The 20,171-nt window shown below is 44.7% G+C and overlaps 1 protein-coding gene across 1 annotated transcript; it reads right to left on the bottom strand.

Annotated features, from left to right (window-relative positions):
* Positions 1 to 15,543: 15,543 nt before the first annotated feature.
* LOC144760282 (olfactory receptor 1G1-like) lies at positions 15,544 to 16,482 on the bottom strand. The gene has a single exon (XM_078646522.1). It carries the CDS (start codon positions 16,480 to 16,482, stop codon positions 15,544 to 15,546), a length of 939 nt encoding a protein of 312 aa, XP_078502648.1.
* Between the last annotated feature and the right edge of the window lie 3,689 nt (positions 16,483 to 20,171).

Below are 20,171 nucleotides of genomic sequence, written 5' to 3'. Positions count from 1 at the left end.
GTCCTTGTGGAGAAGGTGGTAAAGGTGCACCACAAACTTTTTGGAAGACAGTCCCTCTCTGTGGCTGAATCTGCAAAAAGGAAGATTTGGCTTGATATCCTTGACAAAGTCAATGCAGTGGGTGTGACCACCAGAGTCACAGAAGATTTAAAAAAGAGGTTTTATGACCTGAGGAGCCTCACAAAAAATAAATTAGCAGACCACCACAAACAGGCCTCGCAAACAGGTGGAGGAAAGCACACAGCACCCCCCTCATTGACCTGGAGGAGATGGTGGCCACAACCTTGGAGCCTGAAAGCGTCTGCGGACTGGGAGAAGTGGACAGCTTGGTCAAAGCTGTAAGTAGAAAAGGTAAGATGCATGCACAGCAATCCCCCTCACACCCTCATACTTCCCTCACCCCTTGAAGCTAAGTTACCCCAGTCCCAGTGTGTCTGCGCCAAACAGTAGCAATGCATCATGGTACATGTAGTCAGATAATGAAAGGCCATGCCATACAGCACAGTAACCACCAAGTTAGGCAAATGATTGCAGACATAATGAAGGGCAGTCAACATGTAAAAAGTGCTATTTCAAAAGTTTTTATTGTAGTGGCTGTGAGACATTTGCGCCTAGCTGATATACGCTCATATGTCCACAGGTCACACATCCAGAAGACAGTCACAGGAGGCAGAAGGCACAGCACCCGAGAGGAATGAAAGTCAGGAGCCAGGTCCCAGTGCATCACAGGACACAGGTGTACCGAGTGGGCAGCCACCGTCCCAAGAACCTGACATCACTGAAGAATTGCAGGCATCCCCACGACCTTCACAGTCCCCACTATTATTGTCGTCACCAGATATGCCAGCATCACTGGATATTGAAACACCTGCAGCACAACCTAGCAGGAGGCATGTCGTTCCCCCACTGATTGAAATGGAGACAGCTGCCGGTGAAATGGTGGTTGAAGACCCACACACCTTGCCTGGAGCTGACATCACTGCCACACTGCAGCCCAGCGCAGAGCCTGTCCTTAGTACCACAAGACACCGCACAGTACAAGGAGGGAGTGTAGGTGCACGTGGGGAGGGGTCCAGTGTCTTCCAAGGCCTGGAGGGATCCATGGTAAAGATTCAGAGGATGCAGGGTAAGGGCATTATGTCCTGTCAAAGACAAATGCGCAACCTCAACATCAATATGAAAGAAATTGGAAAGGGCATCAGGGAACTGGTGGAAGTAAACAAGAACATGGCTACAGGGATACATGACATGACACAATCCATGCAGCAACTCTGCACAAAACTGGACTCAGAAATATCATCAAGGCACAGGGAGAAGCAGCGTGCACAGAGAACTGACAAAGCAATTCACCGCCTGGCCACAGCCACATCCCTGCTATGCAGGCGTAGCATGAACAGTCAGGAGGTCTTGACTCAAAACAGCAATCACCTGACAAGGGGCATAGCCGGAATGACCAGTGCGCTTGAGGCTCTCATTAATGCTCAAACAGCACAAACTGCTGCTATTGAAGTGCCTGAGAGTGAAGGAAGCACCAGTAGGAGCAGCATGGCAAGCTCCCTTGTTGTAGAGACAAGGAGGAGCAGCAGGCGACAAGGTCAGGCTGCAGGCCAAACGCCCAGTGAACAGAGTGAGCCACATACATCTGGCAGTGCCAAGCGTGGACGCAAATGAACAGTTAATAGTATGGACATTGGACATACAATTTAGAAATTTAAAAGTTTGTGTTGCACATTTGTGCCTTGGATACCTGCGTAGTGACAAAATAAAACTATGGTGGGTGCATACAACACCTGTCTGTGTGTGTTTACTCACTGTGAGCATTGCAGTGAAATGCTTTCTGGTGCACTTTTGTTCTTTAACATACCGAGATCTATACAAAATTAAACAAATTTTCGTGCATTCAACATAGGTCTCAGTCTCATTACTTACTCAGAAATAGTTGTGTGTGATATCCTCACGTCTGTATCTGCCATGACTTGTGTTGACACTCCAGCAGGTAGTGTTTCAGGCACAGCAACTTCGTCGTTATGATCCTCAAAGTCTGACAACTCCATCTCTGTGCCCTTCTTCACAGCAAGGTTGTGCAACATGCCACAGGCAGCAATAAATTTACAGCAGGTGATGGGGGTATACTGACGGGCACCTCCACTCTTATGCAGGCACCTGAACCTGCTGTTCCAAATACCAAAGGTACGCTCCACAATATTTCTTGTGCTCTTGTGGGCCCTGTTATATCTCCTTTGACTTGGTGTGGTGGGGTTGAGGTAGGGGGTGAGTATGAAGGAGCGGAGGGCATATGCACTGTCTCCTAAAAGGGGGGAACATCACTTACAACGCAACTTTTACCACGCAGTGCTTTTACATTGTTGCTTTTACAACGCAAACCATTACAACGCATTGCGCTGGGGGCGCTCTAGGATAGGGAATATATTTAATTTACTATCCAACACCTTTTTCCACAAGGTCAGTGATGGTGCACTTGGCATTGCAAATCACCTGCACATTGATGGTGTGGGTGGACTTTCTATTCCTATATATGTATTCTGTGGCAGCAGGGGGGCAAATGGGAATGTGTGTGCCATCAATGCAGCCAATGATATTGGGGAAACGCGCCATCTGATAAAAGTCAGATTTTGTTTGGAGCAGTTCAGCATGGGTTGCAGGGAATGATATATAATGGTCCATCCTCTGTAACATGGCAGAATGAATTTGTGAAAAAAGCGTGACAGGCTGCTCTGGGTCACCCCACCTACTGCAGCAACCACAATCTGGTAGCTCCCAGACGCAAGCAGGTATAGGCTGCACAGCACCTGCACGTGGGGTGGAATGGTGTGTGCCCTTGGGGTAATGTGCTTCAACAGTGGTTGGAGGTCCCTGATGAGGTCCAAGATGGTGTCTGGGTCCAACCTGTACCTCTGGAGTATCTCTGCCTCTGTGAGCATGAACAAGGTGATCCTCTGTCTGTAGACCTGCTCCTGTCTCTCCCATTCCCTCTCTCCTTCCTCCTGTAGCCGTAGCCATCTTGCAATGACATAGAATGCCGCCATTGTGAAAAAATATGCATTTTGGGTCCTTTTTTATAGGCTGTACCTTGTTACCACCTGATTTCAATCCATGGTAAATACCGACTCTTAAATACCGAATTTCAAGCATATTCGGTATTTAAGAGCTTACCTACATCTCAAAATTCAATTTTACCACTTCTTATTTACCGATTCTGTATTTTACCGAATCGGTAAATTTACCGATTTGGTAATTTTACCGATTTGATAAATTTTCCGATTCGCAAACCGTTGCGATTCGGTAATTTTACCGATTCTGAATATTTTTCGAATCGGTAACTTTACCGATTCGGTAACTTTACCGATTCTGTAAATGTACCGATTCTGACGATTTTCACTCTCCTACATCACAAATGCTCAATACCGGTCGGAAACGGCCGAAAATCGGTATTTTTGCCCGTTACCGACCGGTATTGGGCTACCTACATCTGGCCCCTAGTCTGAAAAAAGCCAGAAAGGAATCAGCCCCACTGCCAACTTAAACAAAATGCCTTCCACCATGTCACCCTACCGCAACCTCCTCACCTCACCCTACGTAAAACCGCACGGCCCGAACTTCTTTCTGATCAGTCCCCCCTCAACCTCTCACCCAAAGGGAAAAAAAACTTCAAACACAAACTGATCAGGCAATACCCTGAATCACTATTTGCTGACCGATATCATTGTTCCACCAAAGGCCAAGTAAAAATGGACCTCATCTTCCACACGGAAAGGTCCGACAAGTGGAATTCCATCCTTAGAGCACAACTCCACATCACCAAAACCATCATTATTCCCCATAGCTGCAAACTATCATTCTCTACCCCTAACCGCAAGGCGCGCTGTTGGAACACTTTTGTGACCATCTACTCCAATGGCACAATCTTGATTCAAGCTAACAATGTCAACCTTGAGTCATTCGATCTCCTCTATCCCTCGCTGAGTACTGTCGCCACCCACACACAGCCTCCCCTCCCATTGCCCCCCCCCCTGGACAACCAGTCCCCCCAGAAAAACAGCCACACCATTCCCGCACCCGCCATCACTAACCCATACGCTCCTCCTCGAAATACCTCCTACTCCTCTACCTGCAAGAACAAGGCGCCCCTCTTCCACTGGGCCACCCCCTTGAGCTCCCCCCTGTTACTAACTCACTTCAAGCATTACCAACATGACCCTACCCACCCCGCCCCTAATCCCATAACCCTAACCGACAACACAACAACTACCAAAAGTAAGCACAACGTTGTCAGATCTTTGCTCCTCCGAGAAGACCCCACCCAGAACCCACCCACTCCCGGCAAGAGGTGACGGGGCGCCGGGTCTCCCTGATTGAAAGCCAAGTGGCTATTATAATACAGGGCCTGAACGACATCCTAAGCAACCTCGCCACACTCCATAAGCCCACCTTAAACCCCCACTTGACTCCTATCATCCCCATCCATTCTCACCAAAGGCCTCTCAAGGTTCTGCGACCCAGCTGGACCTCATCCTCCCTCCTGAACCTTACTCCAAGATCTAATAGAACTATGGAAGCCATATCGTCGGATGTAGCGACTGAGCTGGCCTCCTCGTACACCGCCCCCTCTACGCACATCCCCCAATCCTTGATTCAGGAAATCACTGGATTCAGAAGTGATCACTCCTTCCCGAAACCTGCTAGACCCCCACCCTCCCTGATTAACATCCCTACTGTCCCCTAACAAAGGAACCCAAAAAATAGACACCCCTGACCAACTGCATGCTCATAAACTGCAGGTCAGCCACTAAACATGCCACAGAGCTAGCTGAATCCATCCTCAACCATGACATTGATATAGCCTTCATCACAGAGACTTGGCTAAATGACACAACTCCTCCAATCATGGATATGCTTGTACCCCCGGGCTTCTCTATCATCAACAAAGATAGGAGAGACCCAAAAGGTGGGGAACTAGCAATCATTCACAACAACAACCTGTCCGTGACGGAAATCAACACGTTCAACTACAACTCCTTCGAATGCCTAACCGCCAAAATTTACACCAGCAACAATAATCCGCTACACTGTCATCTCCTATATCACCCTCCAGGCAACACCCGCATGTTCACAGAACATCTCTCAGACCTGGTCGCCCACTGCTCTCTCCGAGATAGCAACAACCTAATTCTGGGTGACCTCAACCTGCACTGGAGTGAAAAAAACAGCCCACCAATCCAAAACTTGAACAAGATGTTACATAGCAACAACCTTACCGAGTACTGCTTAGAAGAAACCCACAACAAAGGAGCAGTCCTGGATGCCATCATCGGGTGCCAGAGGCAAGCCCGTCTGCGCCCGTCCACGCCACGATGGGCCCAGGGGCTAGGACCCCTTCCCAACACTATATTTATCCCTGTGAGACACTTCTGGCATTAAAAACTGGTGAAGAGGTATTAGAGAGCACCACGCTATCCAGGTTACGTGAAGAGTCACTACTGAGGGAAGTGAAAGGATCCACGCTGGCTCAGAAACAGTCCCTTACGAATACGATCCAGGGTCTAATTGTAGCTGTGCTCAATACACGCTCTCTGCAAAAACACCATCTTGAAGTGTTCTCTCTTCTCCTTGAAAGGGATATTGACATCTTAGCCCTTACAGAAACCTGGCTGGGGGCTACATCTACCCCTGACATTCTGGCTGCATTACCGCTAGAATTTGACCCGGGCATTTCAGAGGTGGGGGAGTTGCAATTTTATTTAAAAAGACTCTCATGGTGACCCAAATTGTCGCATAAAATTGTGAAAGTGCAGAGCTTCTGGGAATAAAAATCTCCCTGAAATTCCCTGCATTATGTTGCTAGTAGTGTATCGCCCTCCTAAAGGCTCCCCAGAGTTTATTGAAGCTTTGCTGGAGCTCTTAACAGATCTTGGATCAAGATATAAACATCTCATGGTGGTAGGGGATTTTAACTATCACTGGGATAAGTTACCCAGAGACCCTGTAGAGGCAGGTTTCGAAACTAATCTATCCTCTCTGGAATTGTCACAATTGGTAACAGGCCCTACTCATGTTAAGGGCCATACTCTTGACTTGATTTGGTCCTCTATGCCCCGGGTAGAGATAACCGATATTAGCCCTTGTGTTTGGTCAGACAATTCCTTGATTAAATGTTGGGTCCTGTGTGACTGTTTACCTTTATTGTCAGATCCTCTATGGAGGAAGGTTAGATCTTGGAAGAAAGTGGAGGCTGAATCTCTAGTCTCGACGCTTCTCTCTACTCCACCTCCAACTATGAGTAAGGGCAACCTAGACCAACAAAGTACAGCATTAATGTCCTGGCTTCAGGCTGTAATTGACATGCTAGCCCCTGAACGGATAGAGAGGGTCAGAGCGAAAGGGTAAGGAGCCCCTTGGTTCAATGACTCTCTGAGAGAGAAAAAACAAGCTCTGCGCCAAGCAGAGAGGAGGTGGAGACTCAAATAAAACCTTGTGGAGTTTGACACCTACAAGGCTCTCCTGTCTAAATATAAGGCTGATAACCTACTCAGGAAGGCAGCTTTTTATGAGGACAGAATTGGAAGAGCTGGAATAAGCAAAAAGAGATATTCTCCATCCTGAAGGAACTTACACAGATGGAGGGTAAGGTCCCAATAAACGTGAAGTGTCACTACTGAGGGAAGTGAAAGGATCCACGCTGGCTCAGAAACAGTCCCTTACGAATGCGATCCAGGGTCTAATTGTAGCTGTGCTCAATACACGCTCTCTGCAAAAACACCATCTTGAAGTGTTCTCTCTTCCCCTTGAAGGGGATATTGACATCTTAGCCCTTACAGAAACCTGGCTGGGGGCTACATCTACCCCTGACATTCTGGCTGCATTACAGCTAGAATTTGACCCGGGCATTTCAGAGGTGGGGGAGTTGCAATTTTATTCAAAAAGACTCTCATGGTGACCCAAATTGTCGCATAAAATTGTGAAAGTGCAGAGCTTCTGGGAATAAAAATCTCCCTGAAATCCTCCTGCATTATGTTGCTAGTAGTGTATCGCCCTCCTAAATGCTCCCCAGAGTTTAATGAAGCTTTTCTGGAGCTCTTAACAGATCTTGGATCAAGATATAAACATCGCATGGTGGTAGGGGATTTTAACTATCACTGGGATAAGTTACCCAGAGACCCTGAAGAGGCAGGTTTCAAAACTAATCTATCCTCTCTGGAATTGTCACAATTGTTAACAGGCCCTACTCACGTTAAGGGCCATACTCTTGACTTGATTTGGTCCTCTATGCCCCGGGTAGAGATAACCGATATTAGCCCTTGTGTTTGGTCAGACCATTCCTTGATTAAATGTTGGGTCCCGTGTGACTGTTTACCTTTATTGTCAGATCCTCTATGGAGGAAGGTTAGATATTGGAAGAAAGTGGAGGCTGAATCTCTAGTCTCGACGCTTCTCTCTACTCCACCTCCAACTATGAGTAAGGGCAACCTAGACAAACAAAGTACAGCATTAATGTCCTGGCTTCAGGCTGTAATTGACACGCTTGCCCCTGAACGGATAGAGAGGGTCAGAGCGAAAGGGTAAGGAGTCCCTTGGTTTAATGACTCTCTGAGAGAGAAAAAACAAGCTCTGCGCCTAAGCAGAGAGGAGGTGGAGACTCAAATATAACCTTGCGGAGTCTGACACCTACAAGGCTCTCCTGTCTAAATATAAGGCTGATAACCTACTCAGGAAGGCAGCTTTTTATGAGGACAGAATTGGAAGAGCTGCAATAAGCAAAAAGAGATATTCTCCATCCTGAAGGAACTTACACAGATGGAGGGTAAAGTCCCAATAAACGATCGTCCGGACTGTGATACCTTCCAGAAGTTTTTTCTTCAGAAAGTTCAGGATATCATCATAGACATTACTATCACCCCGGCTGACCTCAGGCTACTAGATCCATCTAATCCCCAGGAACCTGAACAGTATTCCATGCCTCGATGAAGTAAGTTTGACGGCAATAGCTCACCAGATCAAATCTGGCTCCAGAATGAACCCTTGCTCTCCGAGAATATTTCAAATGGCCTTGCCGGGCTTGGAAAAGCAGCTGCTGGATCTACTAAATGAGTCATTAGAATCAGGGTACTTGCCAGGTAATCTGAAGGAAGCTAGGGTTATCCCCCTCCTGAAAAAAGTAGGAGCGGATACAAAAGCTCTAAAAAACTACAGGCCCATTTCCCAGCTCCCTTTTCTAGCAAAGATCCTTGAAAAGCAGGTCTTCAATACTCTGGCCAGCTACCTGGAGGAACATGGACTTCTCCACCCTAGACAGGCAGGTTTTTGATCACAGCACAGCACGGAATGTCCTGATTCTCTTAGATCGGTCAGCAGCATTCGATACGGTCAGCCATGCCATCCTGCTGAACCGAGTAGCGAAACTGGGAATAACGGGGCAAGCATTTAAATGGCTTAAATCCTTCTTAACTGGCCGGTTTCAGAGAGTGCAAATGAGAGATCAACTATCCGCTGCTAGCTCCGTGACCTGTGGCATACCCCAGGGATCTGCACTGTCTCCTCTTCTATTTAATATTTATCTACAACCTCTAGTGGAGGAACTCACGCATAGAAATTCAAAAGTGTTTAACTATGCGGATGACACTTAATTGTTAGTCCAACACCAGCCAGGCACAGGACTCAGTAGAGAATCTTCTTAGATTCACGGATGACTGGTTGGCAAACAATCTCCTGAAGGTCAACCCAGATAAAACTGAGGTGCTCATCATCACTACACAAGATAGCTCCTGGTGTGAGCTTTTCTGGCTCCCCGAATTAGAGGAGTTGCCAACTCCGAGAAAAGCAGTAAAAAGTTTAGGACTAAAAATTGATGAAGATCTGTCCATGGCCCCTCAAGTTTCCGCGGTGGTCGTCTCTTGTACAGGCCTACTCAGGCAACTCCGGAAGCTTGTACCCATTCTTTCTGTTTCGACACTGCAATCCATTGTGTCCGCCACAGTCATCTCGCGGCTAGACTATGGTAACGCCCTCTATTTGGGTCTTCCACGGAAGCTCCTTAGGAAACTGCAGGTGGTTCAGAATGATGCGTCCAGGCTGATATTCTCCCTACTGAGGAGAACACGAGTGATGCCCCTTCTATAGCAGCTTCACTGGCTGCCCATTGAACATCGAGTGCAGTTGAAGTGTCTCTGTATAGCTCATAAAGCCATTTATGGAGAAGCCCCTAAATATATTAAAGACCGTCTGAGAAAGTACATCCAGGGCAGAGCCTTGCGCTCCTCCAAAGCTTGTAAGCTAACTCCACTGAGATTTAACCTCAAATCAAAGGGTGGTAGAGCTCTGTCGGTCCTCCTTCCGCAAATTTGGAATGAGTGACCGGCAACCTTGCAAGGGGAGCCAGTGCTATTGTCCTTCAGAAAGGCGCTAAAACCCACCTGTTTAAAAAGATAACGTCTATACTTTAAATTATCTGTGTGGTCGTGGGCGGTCTACCGGTGGCTATCTGTTGTGTTCCTTTTTCTTTAAAAGTGCTGATATGCGCTATATAAAACTATAGTAACATTAACATTAACATTACGCAATCACAATAGACCACATCCTAGAGGTCGACTGGTCAGACCACCACTTAATCCTATTCCGCATCTTGCAACCGATCATGCGCCAACCTCCCATCCAACACCGCCCACATGGACAAGAAAACTAACACAGATCAACATGGCCGAATTAGAAGAAACAATAACCACCCTCCTCCCCATCCCCCAGGACGGTCTCTCAACAACAGAACTCATATCCCACTACAACACAACTATGTCCTCTATCCTAGACCAACTCGCCCCCTGAAACTGAAAAAATCCAGGAACATCCCCTCCAAATCCTGGTTCAACAAGGACATTAACGACGAACGGAGGCAGCTTAGAGCCAAAGAACTTCAATGGAGAAAGAATCCCTCTTCTAGACTCTGCGAGAAACTCAAAACTGCAAGAAGAAAGTACAAAAAATATATCAAAACAGAAAAAAAAAACATTTTCTGCACCGCCCTTGACAATGTGAAAAACTGGACAAAAGAACTCTTTAACATCATCAAGCAACAAACTTCCGAATCCTCTACAACCCCAGTCCAGGCCTCCAAAGTTCTATGTGACCACTTCGCAATCTTCTTCAACGAAAAAATCAACAAGATCGAACTATCACTCGACATCATCCTCAACCCCGCCTCCAAAAACTCAGCCCCAGAAATCTTAATCACCTCTTGTTTGCGGCCCACGAAAGCCTGGAGATCCTTTGACCCCGTACCTGAAGCTGAGATTCTCAAACTATTCCTCCCGCCAGGCCCTCATCACACATCCTCGGCGCTATACCCTCTCAAATAATCAAAAAGCTAAAAACTCACCCTCGCTCCACTATGGTGCAAAATCATAAACAGCTCATTAAAAACTGGCATCATACCAGACTGTCATACCAGACTGTCTCAAAGTTGGCCTAGTCACACCACTACTCAAAAAGTAGACTCCAATGACCTGAACAACTTCAGACCGGTTTCCAATCTCCCATTCCTAGCCAAAATCCTCGGAAAATATGTTCTCCGTCAACTGAATCAGCACATTGACAATCTCAACCTGCTAGACCACCACCAATCAGGCTTCAGCAAAGGATGTAGCACAGAAACTGCGATCCTTAACATCATCGATGACATCCTAAAGTCCCTTGACACTGACCAATGCTGCCTACTCATGGATCACAATCTTCTCATCAAGGCCCTCAAAGACGGAGTAGGTGCAGACTAGGGGGTCCTTCAATGGTTCTCCTCCTTCTTTCATTGTCACTCCTAAAGGATAAAAATCAAATCCTTTACATCTGACCTTCTCCCCTTCAACAGAGGTGTCCCCCAAGGTTCAGTACTCTCCCCTCAGCTGTTCAACATATACATGGAACCCCAGATCTACTTGGAAACCTCCTCCATTAACAACATTCTTAAACTCAACAACAATCTTAAAGAAGTTCAACAATGGCTTGCAACAAACCACCTTAAACTCAATAAAAAAAAATGAAATCCTCCTCATCTCCAACAAAGATGAAAACCCGCAAGTCGTAGAGTGGCTGATAGCTATTAATACAATCTCGCCCTGCCTAAGTCGGTAAAATCACTAGGAATCACTCTCGACCAGAAACTAACAATGACCAAACACATTAAGACCTCCGCCAAGAGTGCCTTCCTTAATCTGAATCTTCTCAACAAAATTAAACCCTTCATCCCGTCCATGTACCTCAAACAAGCCACCCAATCACTGGTGGTATCCAGACTAGACTATGGGAACGCAGTCCTCCCCAGTACAGTACCCTCTCACTTAGCCCCACTCAAAACAACTCTCAATGCTGCTGCCAGAATGGTCACCGGAGTGAAAAAATATGACCACCTATCTCCTACACTCAGAGAACAAAAATGGCTCCCAGTGGAAATGCGTGCCAGCTTTGGAACTGCCTGCCTTACACACAAAGCCTTACACACAGGGAAACTGGAATACCCGGCCTCCAAGCTCAAGAAAGCCGGCCAGTCAAGAATCCTTAGGAGTTCCAAAACCCTCTTACTAATCCCTTTGTAAACACGCAAGCAAAAAACTGTGGCACGTTCCTTCACAGGAAACGCACCCAAAACCTGGAACTCCATCCTGGTCGATATCAGGACTACTCTCTCCTTCATCAAATTGAAAAGACTTCTAAAAGACTAATACCTCAACCGTGCCTTCCTGAACTGAAATCCGAAACACACAAGCCGGCACTCTGCAGCCACCAGGCAAATGCTCCAGCACTCCCTACCTCGTCCCCGTCTCCTAACCCCTACTCTTCCCTGAATTCCCGGAGGAAGACTTAGCCCAAGACTTTTTCCACGCATCAAGACTACCTCGGAACCTCTCTCCCTGAATGTGCTCCTCGGACGCACATCACACTTGAACTTTTGAACACTTATGTTTACTTTTGTCTCTTTTATGTGTTTTTTTCCCATATATGCTGTAAAGCACTCCGATATCTTCGGGTCTGGCTAGTGCTATATACAACCTCTTAAATAAATCTTTTGATGGCTTACTACCAACACCAGAATAAACATCACTCAAGCCCAAACGGCTGGATTATGGCAAAATGCTCTACACATGGATCACCACCCAATTCCTGAAGAGGAAACCAGACAATACAGAACCCAGCTGCCAGAGTCATCCTCCACCTCCCCAGATGGGACCAACCCCCCCCGCCCCCCCCAGTTCAGGAACCTCCAATGGCTCCCTATCCAGTAAATATGCCAATTCAAGATGCTGAAACACCTATTTGGCACTCCACAACCCGGATACATCAACCACCGCCTGAACTTTCACAAACCATCCAGACACCTGCGCGCCACCTCCATCACACTCCCAGCATTTACCAAAATCACCGTGCAGGACACTCATTCTCCTACCTTGCCGTCAATTCCCTTAATGACCTTTTCATCTCCGAACTTAATCCTCACTCCCGGAATTTAGAAAGGGACTCTAGATTTGGCTTTTCAACTGATTCAGCAAGAACCTAGCTTTTGGATTTTTTCACAGGTGATTAGCCATGCTCTAGAAATCTGAGTTGATTGATTGATGTTTCAGTCTACTTGTGGTACATTATCATATTTATAAGTTAGGTGTGATCACTTGCATTCGTTATGCAAGTTCATGCAAATTAATAGTTGATGAATTGAGAGGCTAGATGAGATTAAGGGCTATTGGATGGGTTACTGCTTCACAAATGTGATGGGCATACCATCTTACTTTTTACAAATGCCATAGGATATAATGCACTTGTAAAGGTGGACAGGATATCTGTCACATTTGTGATGGAGTAACCCGTCCCCTAAATTCTAAATCAGGCGCACACTTTTTCTAGGATAAAATCTATTGTTAAGCTGCAGGAATACAGTTTCAAAGACGGGGAAGTTGTGATCTATGACTAGTGGTATGGGTAACTAGTAGAGATACAATAGAGAAGAAGGCAGGCAGGCAGATCAGGACATACTCAGAGAGTGGAGGCATGCAGAGGCTGGAAGGTAATGATTTGGGCACTCAATAGAAAAACAAATGACCGATTTAAGTCAAGCTACATTTTCAAGCAGTGTTATAGAAATATAGTGGTCGGAGGATTTTTGAAATAGCATGCGATTGAAAGATATAACACCATTTCTCGTGCACATACCTTCTGACAGAACCATATAATTAGTAACTAGTTAATAAACATACAGCGATTCATTGATACAACGTTAAGTGATGCAGTAGGGTGTTTTCCTGTAGGAATCTGCAATTGAAAAAATTGGGACCTTATATAGAGTTTGACAGACAGATTCTCCATCACAAATGTTTTAAACGCCCCATCCGCTGTATTACAAGTACACTATATATCTATGGGCCAGATCTACAACCCTAAATTGCAGTATCAAGGGAGCAATCAGCCCGTTTGGACTGCAATTTAGGTCATGGTCATGTACAAACCTCATTTTGCATATTGGTAAATGTTATTGATTCACAAAATGAGGTTTGCGACTCGCTATTAGGAAGGGGAGTGCCAAGAGCGTCCCTTGCTAATAGCGACTCGCATTTGTATGTATGAATGTTTTGTGACGTCAATTGGGATCGCAAAACACTCGCAAATTATCACTACTTCAAGTAGGTGATAAATCATTCACAAATAGACAGGGGTCAAAAAATATTTTTTAAGGGTATGCAGTGGTCCCAAGGACCACTGCATACCCTTAAAAAATATTTTTTGCCTGCCCTTAAAAAGTGAAACTGAAAAGTTTAACTTTTCTTTTTTTTTAAATGCAGCCCGTTTTTCTTTAAGGAAAATGGTCTGATTAAAAAAAAATGCTTCATTTGAAAGCAGTCACAGGGCCCGATTCACAGAATGAACTGAAGACTCAATCCTAAACTTACTACTATTTTGGTATTCACAGAATGCACTTACTACTTTTGGCATTCACAGCATGAACTTACTACTTTTGGTATTTACAGAAGTTAGGATTTTGTCTTAAGTCTGTCTTAAGTCTGTCTTAAGACAAACTTAGGACAAAATCCTAACTTCTGTGAATATCAAAAGTAGTAAATTCATTCTGTGAATGCCAAAAGTAGTAAGTGCATTCTGTGAATACCAAAATAGTAGTAAGTTTAGGATTGAGTCATAAGTTCATTCTGTGAATCGGGCCCACAGACATGGTGGTCCCTGACCCCAGCAGGCCACCATCCCTGTGAGTGCTAACCTTTGCTATTATGGGTCGGAAATTGTGCCTGCCTCATTAATATTAATGAGGCATGCAATTTGCAACCCCATTTGAAATCGCAAACATTCTCTGAGACACTGTTGTACATCTCAATTTGTGAGTTGCAAATGAGACAAAATTTGCAGGTCCCAAATTGACTGGTTGTACAATTGGCCCTCAATCACTAGTAGTACAGTAGATATCATGTTTTGATGGAGTAACCCATTTGCTAAACTCTGATTAAGACCCTCTGTCTCAAGGACTGCTTCAGCTGATAGTAAAGACAAGATTGTACTGACTGTATGGTGAAGTACCCTCCCACTCCCTAGCATGGCATCTACGAGGCATTGTTGGAGTAGACAAGAATACAACATAGTCAGACAATGACTCGTTGGTATTTCAGTAATCATAGGTTGAGGGCTGAGCGGACCTTGAAGTCAGACCTCAGTAATTTCATCAATAATGACGGATACCGGAGAGATCCAGGGCAATACTAGACTCCTTTTTTTATGGATGAGTCAGGCTTTGAAAGGAGAAAGAGGAGCAAGTAAACACTGCCAACTTTGGCGCAAATAGCAGCATGTGCTGATTTTTGAACCTGAGTGAAAGAGTGGGTCAACCTAACAAAGTATGCAGAATATTGCTCAGCAAATATGTAAATCTGGGTATACAGGCCCTGATTCACAAAGGGCCTTTGCACTTGTGGAGGAGACCCCACAGTCGTGAATGGGGGCCACACTCATGGCGGGACATCCGCAGTGAAAAACTGCAATGCGGAGGGCCCGCCACGAGTGCGGAGGCACTTTGTGAATCAGTCCCATAATGAGGATTAGTTAGAGAGGCACAAATCTGACCACGAACTAATGATTACTATGTAATGGGACACATTGAACACGTCTTAATAATTAGCGACTGATGGTGCGAATAGGACAATGTAGCGATGGCATCTATACATATGTTGGGTTGCAAATCTAATCATACATTGAGGTTGCAAATCTGAACATGTACTACTGATTACTGATTAAAAGGGCACTTTTAAAAATGTACCAATGATTACTGAGTCTTTGGGTAAATCTAAAAATGCAGCTGAAAATAATGTGTGATGGTGCAAATATGAACATGCACTGCTGGTCACTAATTGAAAGAGAAATTCTGAATATACATAATGAATGCAAGTCTTCAAAATAATGTGAGCATGCTTGATTTACTGCTTGCACATGTGTAAGGTTGATCATTCTTTTATTACTGTCAGCATTCGTGACACAATGGTCCTCAGCCAAAATTTAAAAGTGGACAGTTTTCCTCCTTACAATATACCTAATTGCCCTTTTCATCTCTTTATTCCTGAGACAATAAATCATTGGGTTAAGTAATGGTGTCACCACAGTATAGAAGACAGCTACAAGTGCCTCCTTCTCTTCAGACACAGTGGCCTCAGCACGGAAATAAGCAAAGAACAGTGTCCCATAGAAAACGGTTACCACAGTGATGTGGGAGGCACAAGTGGAGAAAGCCTTCTTACGTCCCTCTGCTGAGTGAATTTTTAGGATGTCAGAAACGATACGGGTGTAAGAGAAAACTTTCACCGACACAGAAAACAGACCAATCAACCCCCCTGAGATGAGAATTCCCAGGAAATGAAAGAAGGGGTCAGTGCAGGACAGTTTGAACAATGGGGGCACATCACAAAAGTATCGGCTAATGCTGTTGGGACCACAGAAGAGTAACTTTGTTGCATAGATTGTGTGAACCAAAGAATAGAGGAGGCCACAGACCCAGGACCCGACTGCCAACTGGATACAAACACTTCTGTCCATAATGGAAGAGTAATGCAAAGGCTTGCACACAGCAACATAGCGGTCAAATGCCATTGCAGCCAGAAGGAAACTTTCTGCACAGACAAAGAACATGAAAAAGTACAGCTGGGTGAGGCAACCGGCAAACGAGATGGTCTTCCTCTGCTTATGAAAGTCTCCCAACATCTTGGGAACTGTGACAGATGAGTAGGAAACATCTAGGAATGACAGGTTACTTAAAAAGAAGTACATGGGTGTGTGCAGGTGGATATCTGACCATACAGCTGAAATTATTATGGCATTTCCAAAGAAAGTTGCCAGGTAGATTACCAGAAAGACACCAAAAAGGAACATTTCCAGCTGTGGATTTTGTGAGAGGCTCATGAGAAAGAATTCTTTCACATCTGTGTAATTCTTCAGTTCCATTTAGCATGTGTTGGTGTTGATAGAGCGCGCGAGGCCACCCGACCAATAGTTTTCGCCGTTTCCGGCTTCAGGGCCCATATACTTTTTCAAATCACCATATACATCGATCAGGTGACTTCACGAGCTCTATCAAGTTGGTGTGTGTGTGTTCCCTGCTACCAAATTTCGGTGCACCCGACTTACCATCCACCGATGCGGGTGCCTAATGACCACAATGAATCAGGGAGCTAGCTGTAAAGGAAAGGCAGCAAAATACAAACCCAACCAATAACATTCAAATACTGTTTAAATGACCACGGACAACTGGAAGTTTTAAAATGTTTATCTAAAGTTCAATAATTTCTTGCATGAGGTACAGTAAAATAAGGCAATCAATAACCAAGATAACGTAAATCACATAAGCATGAAGAAATAATGACAGAGTAATCATCAAGGTACTAAATAAAATGTAGCTAGAAAATACTATGCAAGTCAGTATTATTCTAGACAGGGATAGACTAAGTGTGGGTGGCTATAGGAGAGTTTATAATGAATAACACGCTTCACTTAAGGTGAAGGGGCCTTTGAACAATCTAGGCAACGAAGTTCTAGACCATATCAGGAAATGACATACTGCTATGCAAAATATAATTTCTAACAAATGAGAAGGCATAGGAATAACTTTGCAAAAATTATAAATGACTTTCAATAGTTGCGGAAAGGCATGGAAAATACGACATATGCAATGTTGAACTTTATTAAAGCAAAAGTTAGAAATTCAGAAGGTGCAAGAATTTCAAGAGGTTCAGAGCAATATTTACCTAGAAAGGTGTGGAAACCAAACCCTGGCCACGGGTCAGTTAAGGACAGGAAACCCTCAAGGAAGGATACCCCTCAAAGGACAGCAGGTGCAGAATGGACACCCAGGATAGGACAGGATACCCTCGGAATAGGAATCAGGACAGGACCCTCAGGACAGGACAGCAAACCCTCAGGACAGGACCCTCTTCAGGACAGGACCGGAACCCACAGTTCGGAAGCAACGCCTGCGCTCCACCCGCTCTGCAGCTATCGATCAAGACCCCGATTGGGTCAGCGAACTCCCAGCTAAGTGCTTTGCCAGCACTTTAAAGTTCAGTAGAACCTTAGTCTATGGTCAATTTCGGACAGAGTGCTCCGCAGCGCTCTGTATTCTTCAGTCACCTATTGAGTGCGTTGGGTCAGTGACAGGTCAGCTAAACCAGACAAGTCGGACGGTTCACCAGGTGAACCCAGGGTAGATATACGGTTTGGGGACAGTGTACCACCCCCCAATGTTGCAAAGTGTCAGAATCCCTCAATTTCGATTGGTCCTAAGGTAGGGTTTGGGTAACACACCAATCACAATACACGATTTGAAGCCTTCATTAACATATTTGGGTACCGCCTAGCAGGTTTGGGGTTCCCATGAGAAGTTACACGGCAAACAGTAGCGCAATATTACAATGTATCATATAAGGAGCCACATTCGCTGTTTTCGCAGGGCAGAGGTGACTTTCTCAGGAGCATCTCGCCCATCACTGCCAACTGGCTATGTTCCATCAGCCAAGGTCCCTCGTGCTGCCGAATGTCGCACAGGCGCAGAAGGGACCTCCAATATGGCTCTCCTCTCACTCAGACCCCCATTTCCCGCGGTACATGAAAAGTAAGCGAAAACAAATTAATACATAATAATGTCATCATGAAAACACATCACAGGGTTTGTACTTTTAACTCATCATCAAGAAATAAACTTATGCATTTAAATGTTAGCTACATTGAGACGAACACAAGAGCAGTGGCACGAGCAGTACCACATGATAAGCACAGCTATGGATTACGCATGCGCATAACTTTCCCTCCACTTCTGCAGACGCGTCAGGACACGTGAGTGTGGCTGACGCATGCGCAGTAACTAAAATACAAGCGGCGGCCATTTTTTTTAGGGACACGGATTAATTCATTAGAAATACACATAGGCAAGCTTCGGGAACTTTGCTTAAACAAAATAAATGTTAGTAAAACATACATTTTTGTTACCTTATTACACATAAACGAGGTTCTTGATTTCGGCAAACCGCAAAATATGCGAAGCTTTGCTTCATCAATCCCCTCTTTGATGATATCTACTATCATCACAAATTATAATGGAACCAGATGCCAACTTTCTTTCACACTTTATAAAGTTCTATTTCTTCCAGCAACCGTTCTAATTTTTCTCTTTCAGTTTTAGCCGGATGAGAAGTCTTCACCTTTTTGTATATCTGATCATTCACTTCCTCTAATTCAATCTCATCCACACTTCGTTTCACTCCTCTTGCATTTACCTCGTGCTTTTTGGTGCGCTTGCGGTATTTACAGCATAAGACAATGGAAAGTATAATAAGACCTATAATACCAATTGGCATCAGAATTTTGAATAATAAGCTTTTACCTATGCTAGCAAGCCAATGACCTACATTTGAGAGACCATCTACCAGTCTCTTCCAGGCACTATCAACCTCGAGTGGTTTGAGTTCCTTTGCCAAATTAGTAATGTTTTTCACATATCTTTTGATCTGTACACTTTTATCCGGAATATAAGTGCAACAATGTTGCGCCTTCAACATCCGGCAGACTCCGCCCTCTTTCGCTAATAAGGTGTCAAGAGCAAGTCGATTTTGTAAAACCATTGATCTGATCGCAACCATTTCGGTATTGACCAGCAAAAATCCATGAGCTGTTTCAGTAGACAGCACATCTACTATAGTAGACAATTTGCAAATTCTGTGAGTGTTCAGAACCACTCCCACTCCAGGTATCAGTGCACTGAAAATACTACCCATAATTTCACCTATACTTTCTCTTTTACTACGCACTAAGCCATTAGTATCTTCATTGCTTCCAGCTTTTCCATTCACATGGTATATTTTCGGGAAGACAATGCCAAAGTAGCAGCTTCCATACCAGTGATCCGGCAATTTGAAATAAGCCTTGTCCCCACAAATATAATAAATTCCAGGAAACACAGGCTCTGACCCATTTTTGAAACCCCAACCTCCAATTACCTTGTAATTATGTTCGCATTCACTGGAACCAATGAAAACATTATTATAATAGCTAGTCTTCTCGCGGTGAAGACATAGCTTGCCTTTCTTTTCAAAATCCAGCAACAGAGCAGGACCCGCTCCACCAGATGATGTGCCTTCCATGTTTTCTGCCCACTTTGGCTTTTTCTGACTTTCGTCATTAGCCTTCTTCTGAATTTTAATTCTCCTTTTCTCTGCCATGTTCAGGAACATCTTTTCCTGCTCACGCAAAGAACAAGTCAAGTTATCTCTGTGTGCGTCTGCTATGTCAATGTTCCCTATAGTCAGAAAGTAGTCTCCCATATATCTTATGGTGTCAGTTTTGGTATGTACAGGATTCAAGTTCCCACGTATAGGAAGTTCAGAAAAGATCACGTCATTGTTAGAGTAATAATACTGTAACGGTCCCCTTTTGTAAAATAAACTAGCTAAAATGCTACAGGAAATTCCATATGTCAATGGCAGATGATGGTATGTCACGCCTTCAGCCACAGAAGTAGGTAGCTTCATGCAGACATAGCAATCTTCAATTTCCATAGTCTCTACATAGTGTATTAACAAGTTTGCGAAAACATTTAAATGTGTCCTGTTCTTCATTCCATGATAATGTAGTCCTCCCTCATC

The sequence above is a fragment of the Lissotriton helveticus genome, chromosome 1_1 (genome assembly GCF_964261635.1).
Source record: "Lissotriton helveticus chromosome 1_1, aLisHel1.1, whole genome shotgun sequence".
NCBI lineage: Eukaryota > Metazoa > Chordata > Amphibia > Caudata > Salamandridae > Lissotriton > Lissotriton helveticus.
This window is presented reverse-complemented; position numbering and strand designations above follow the sequence as displayed.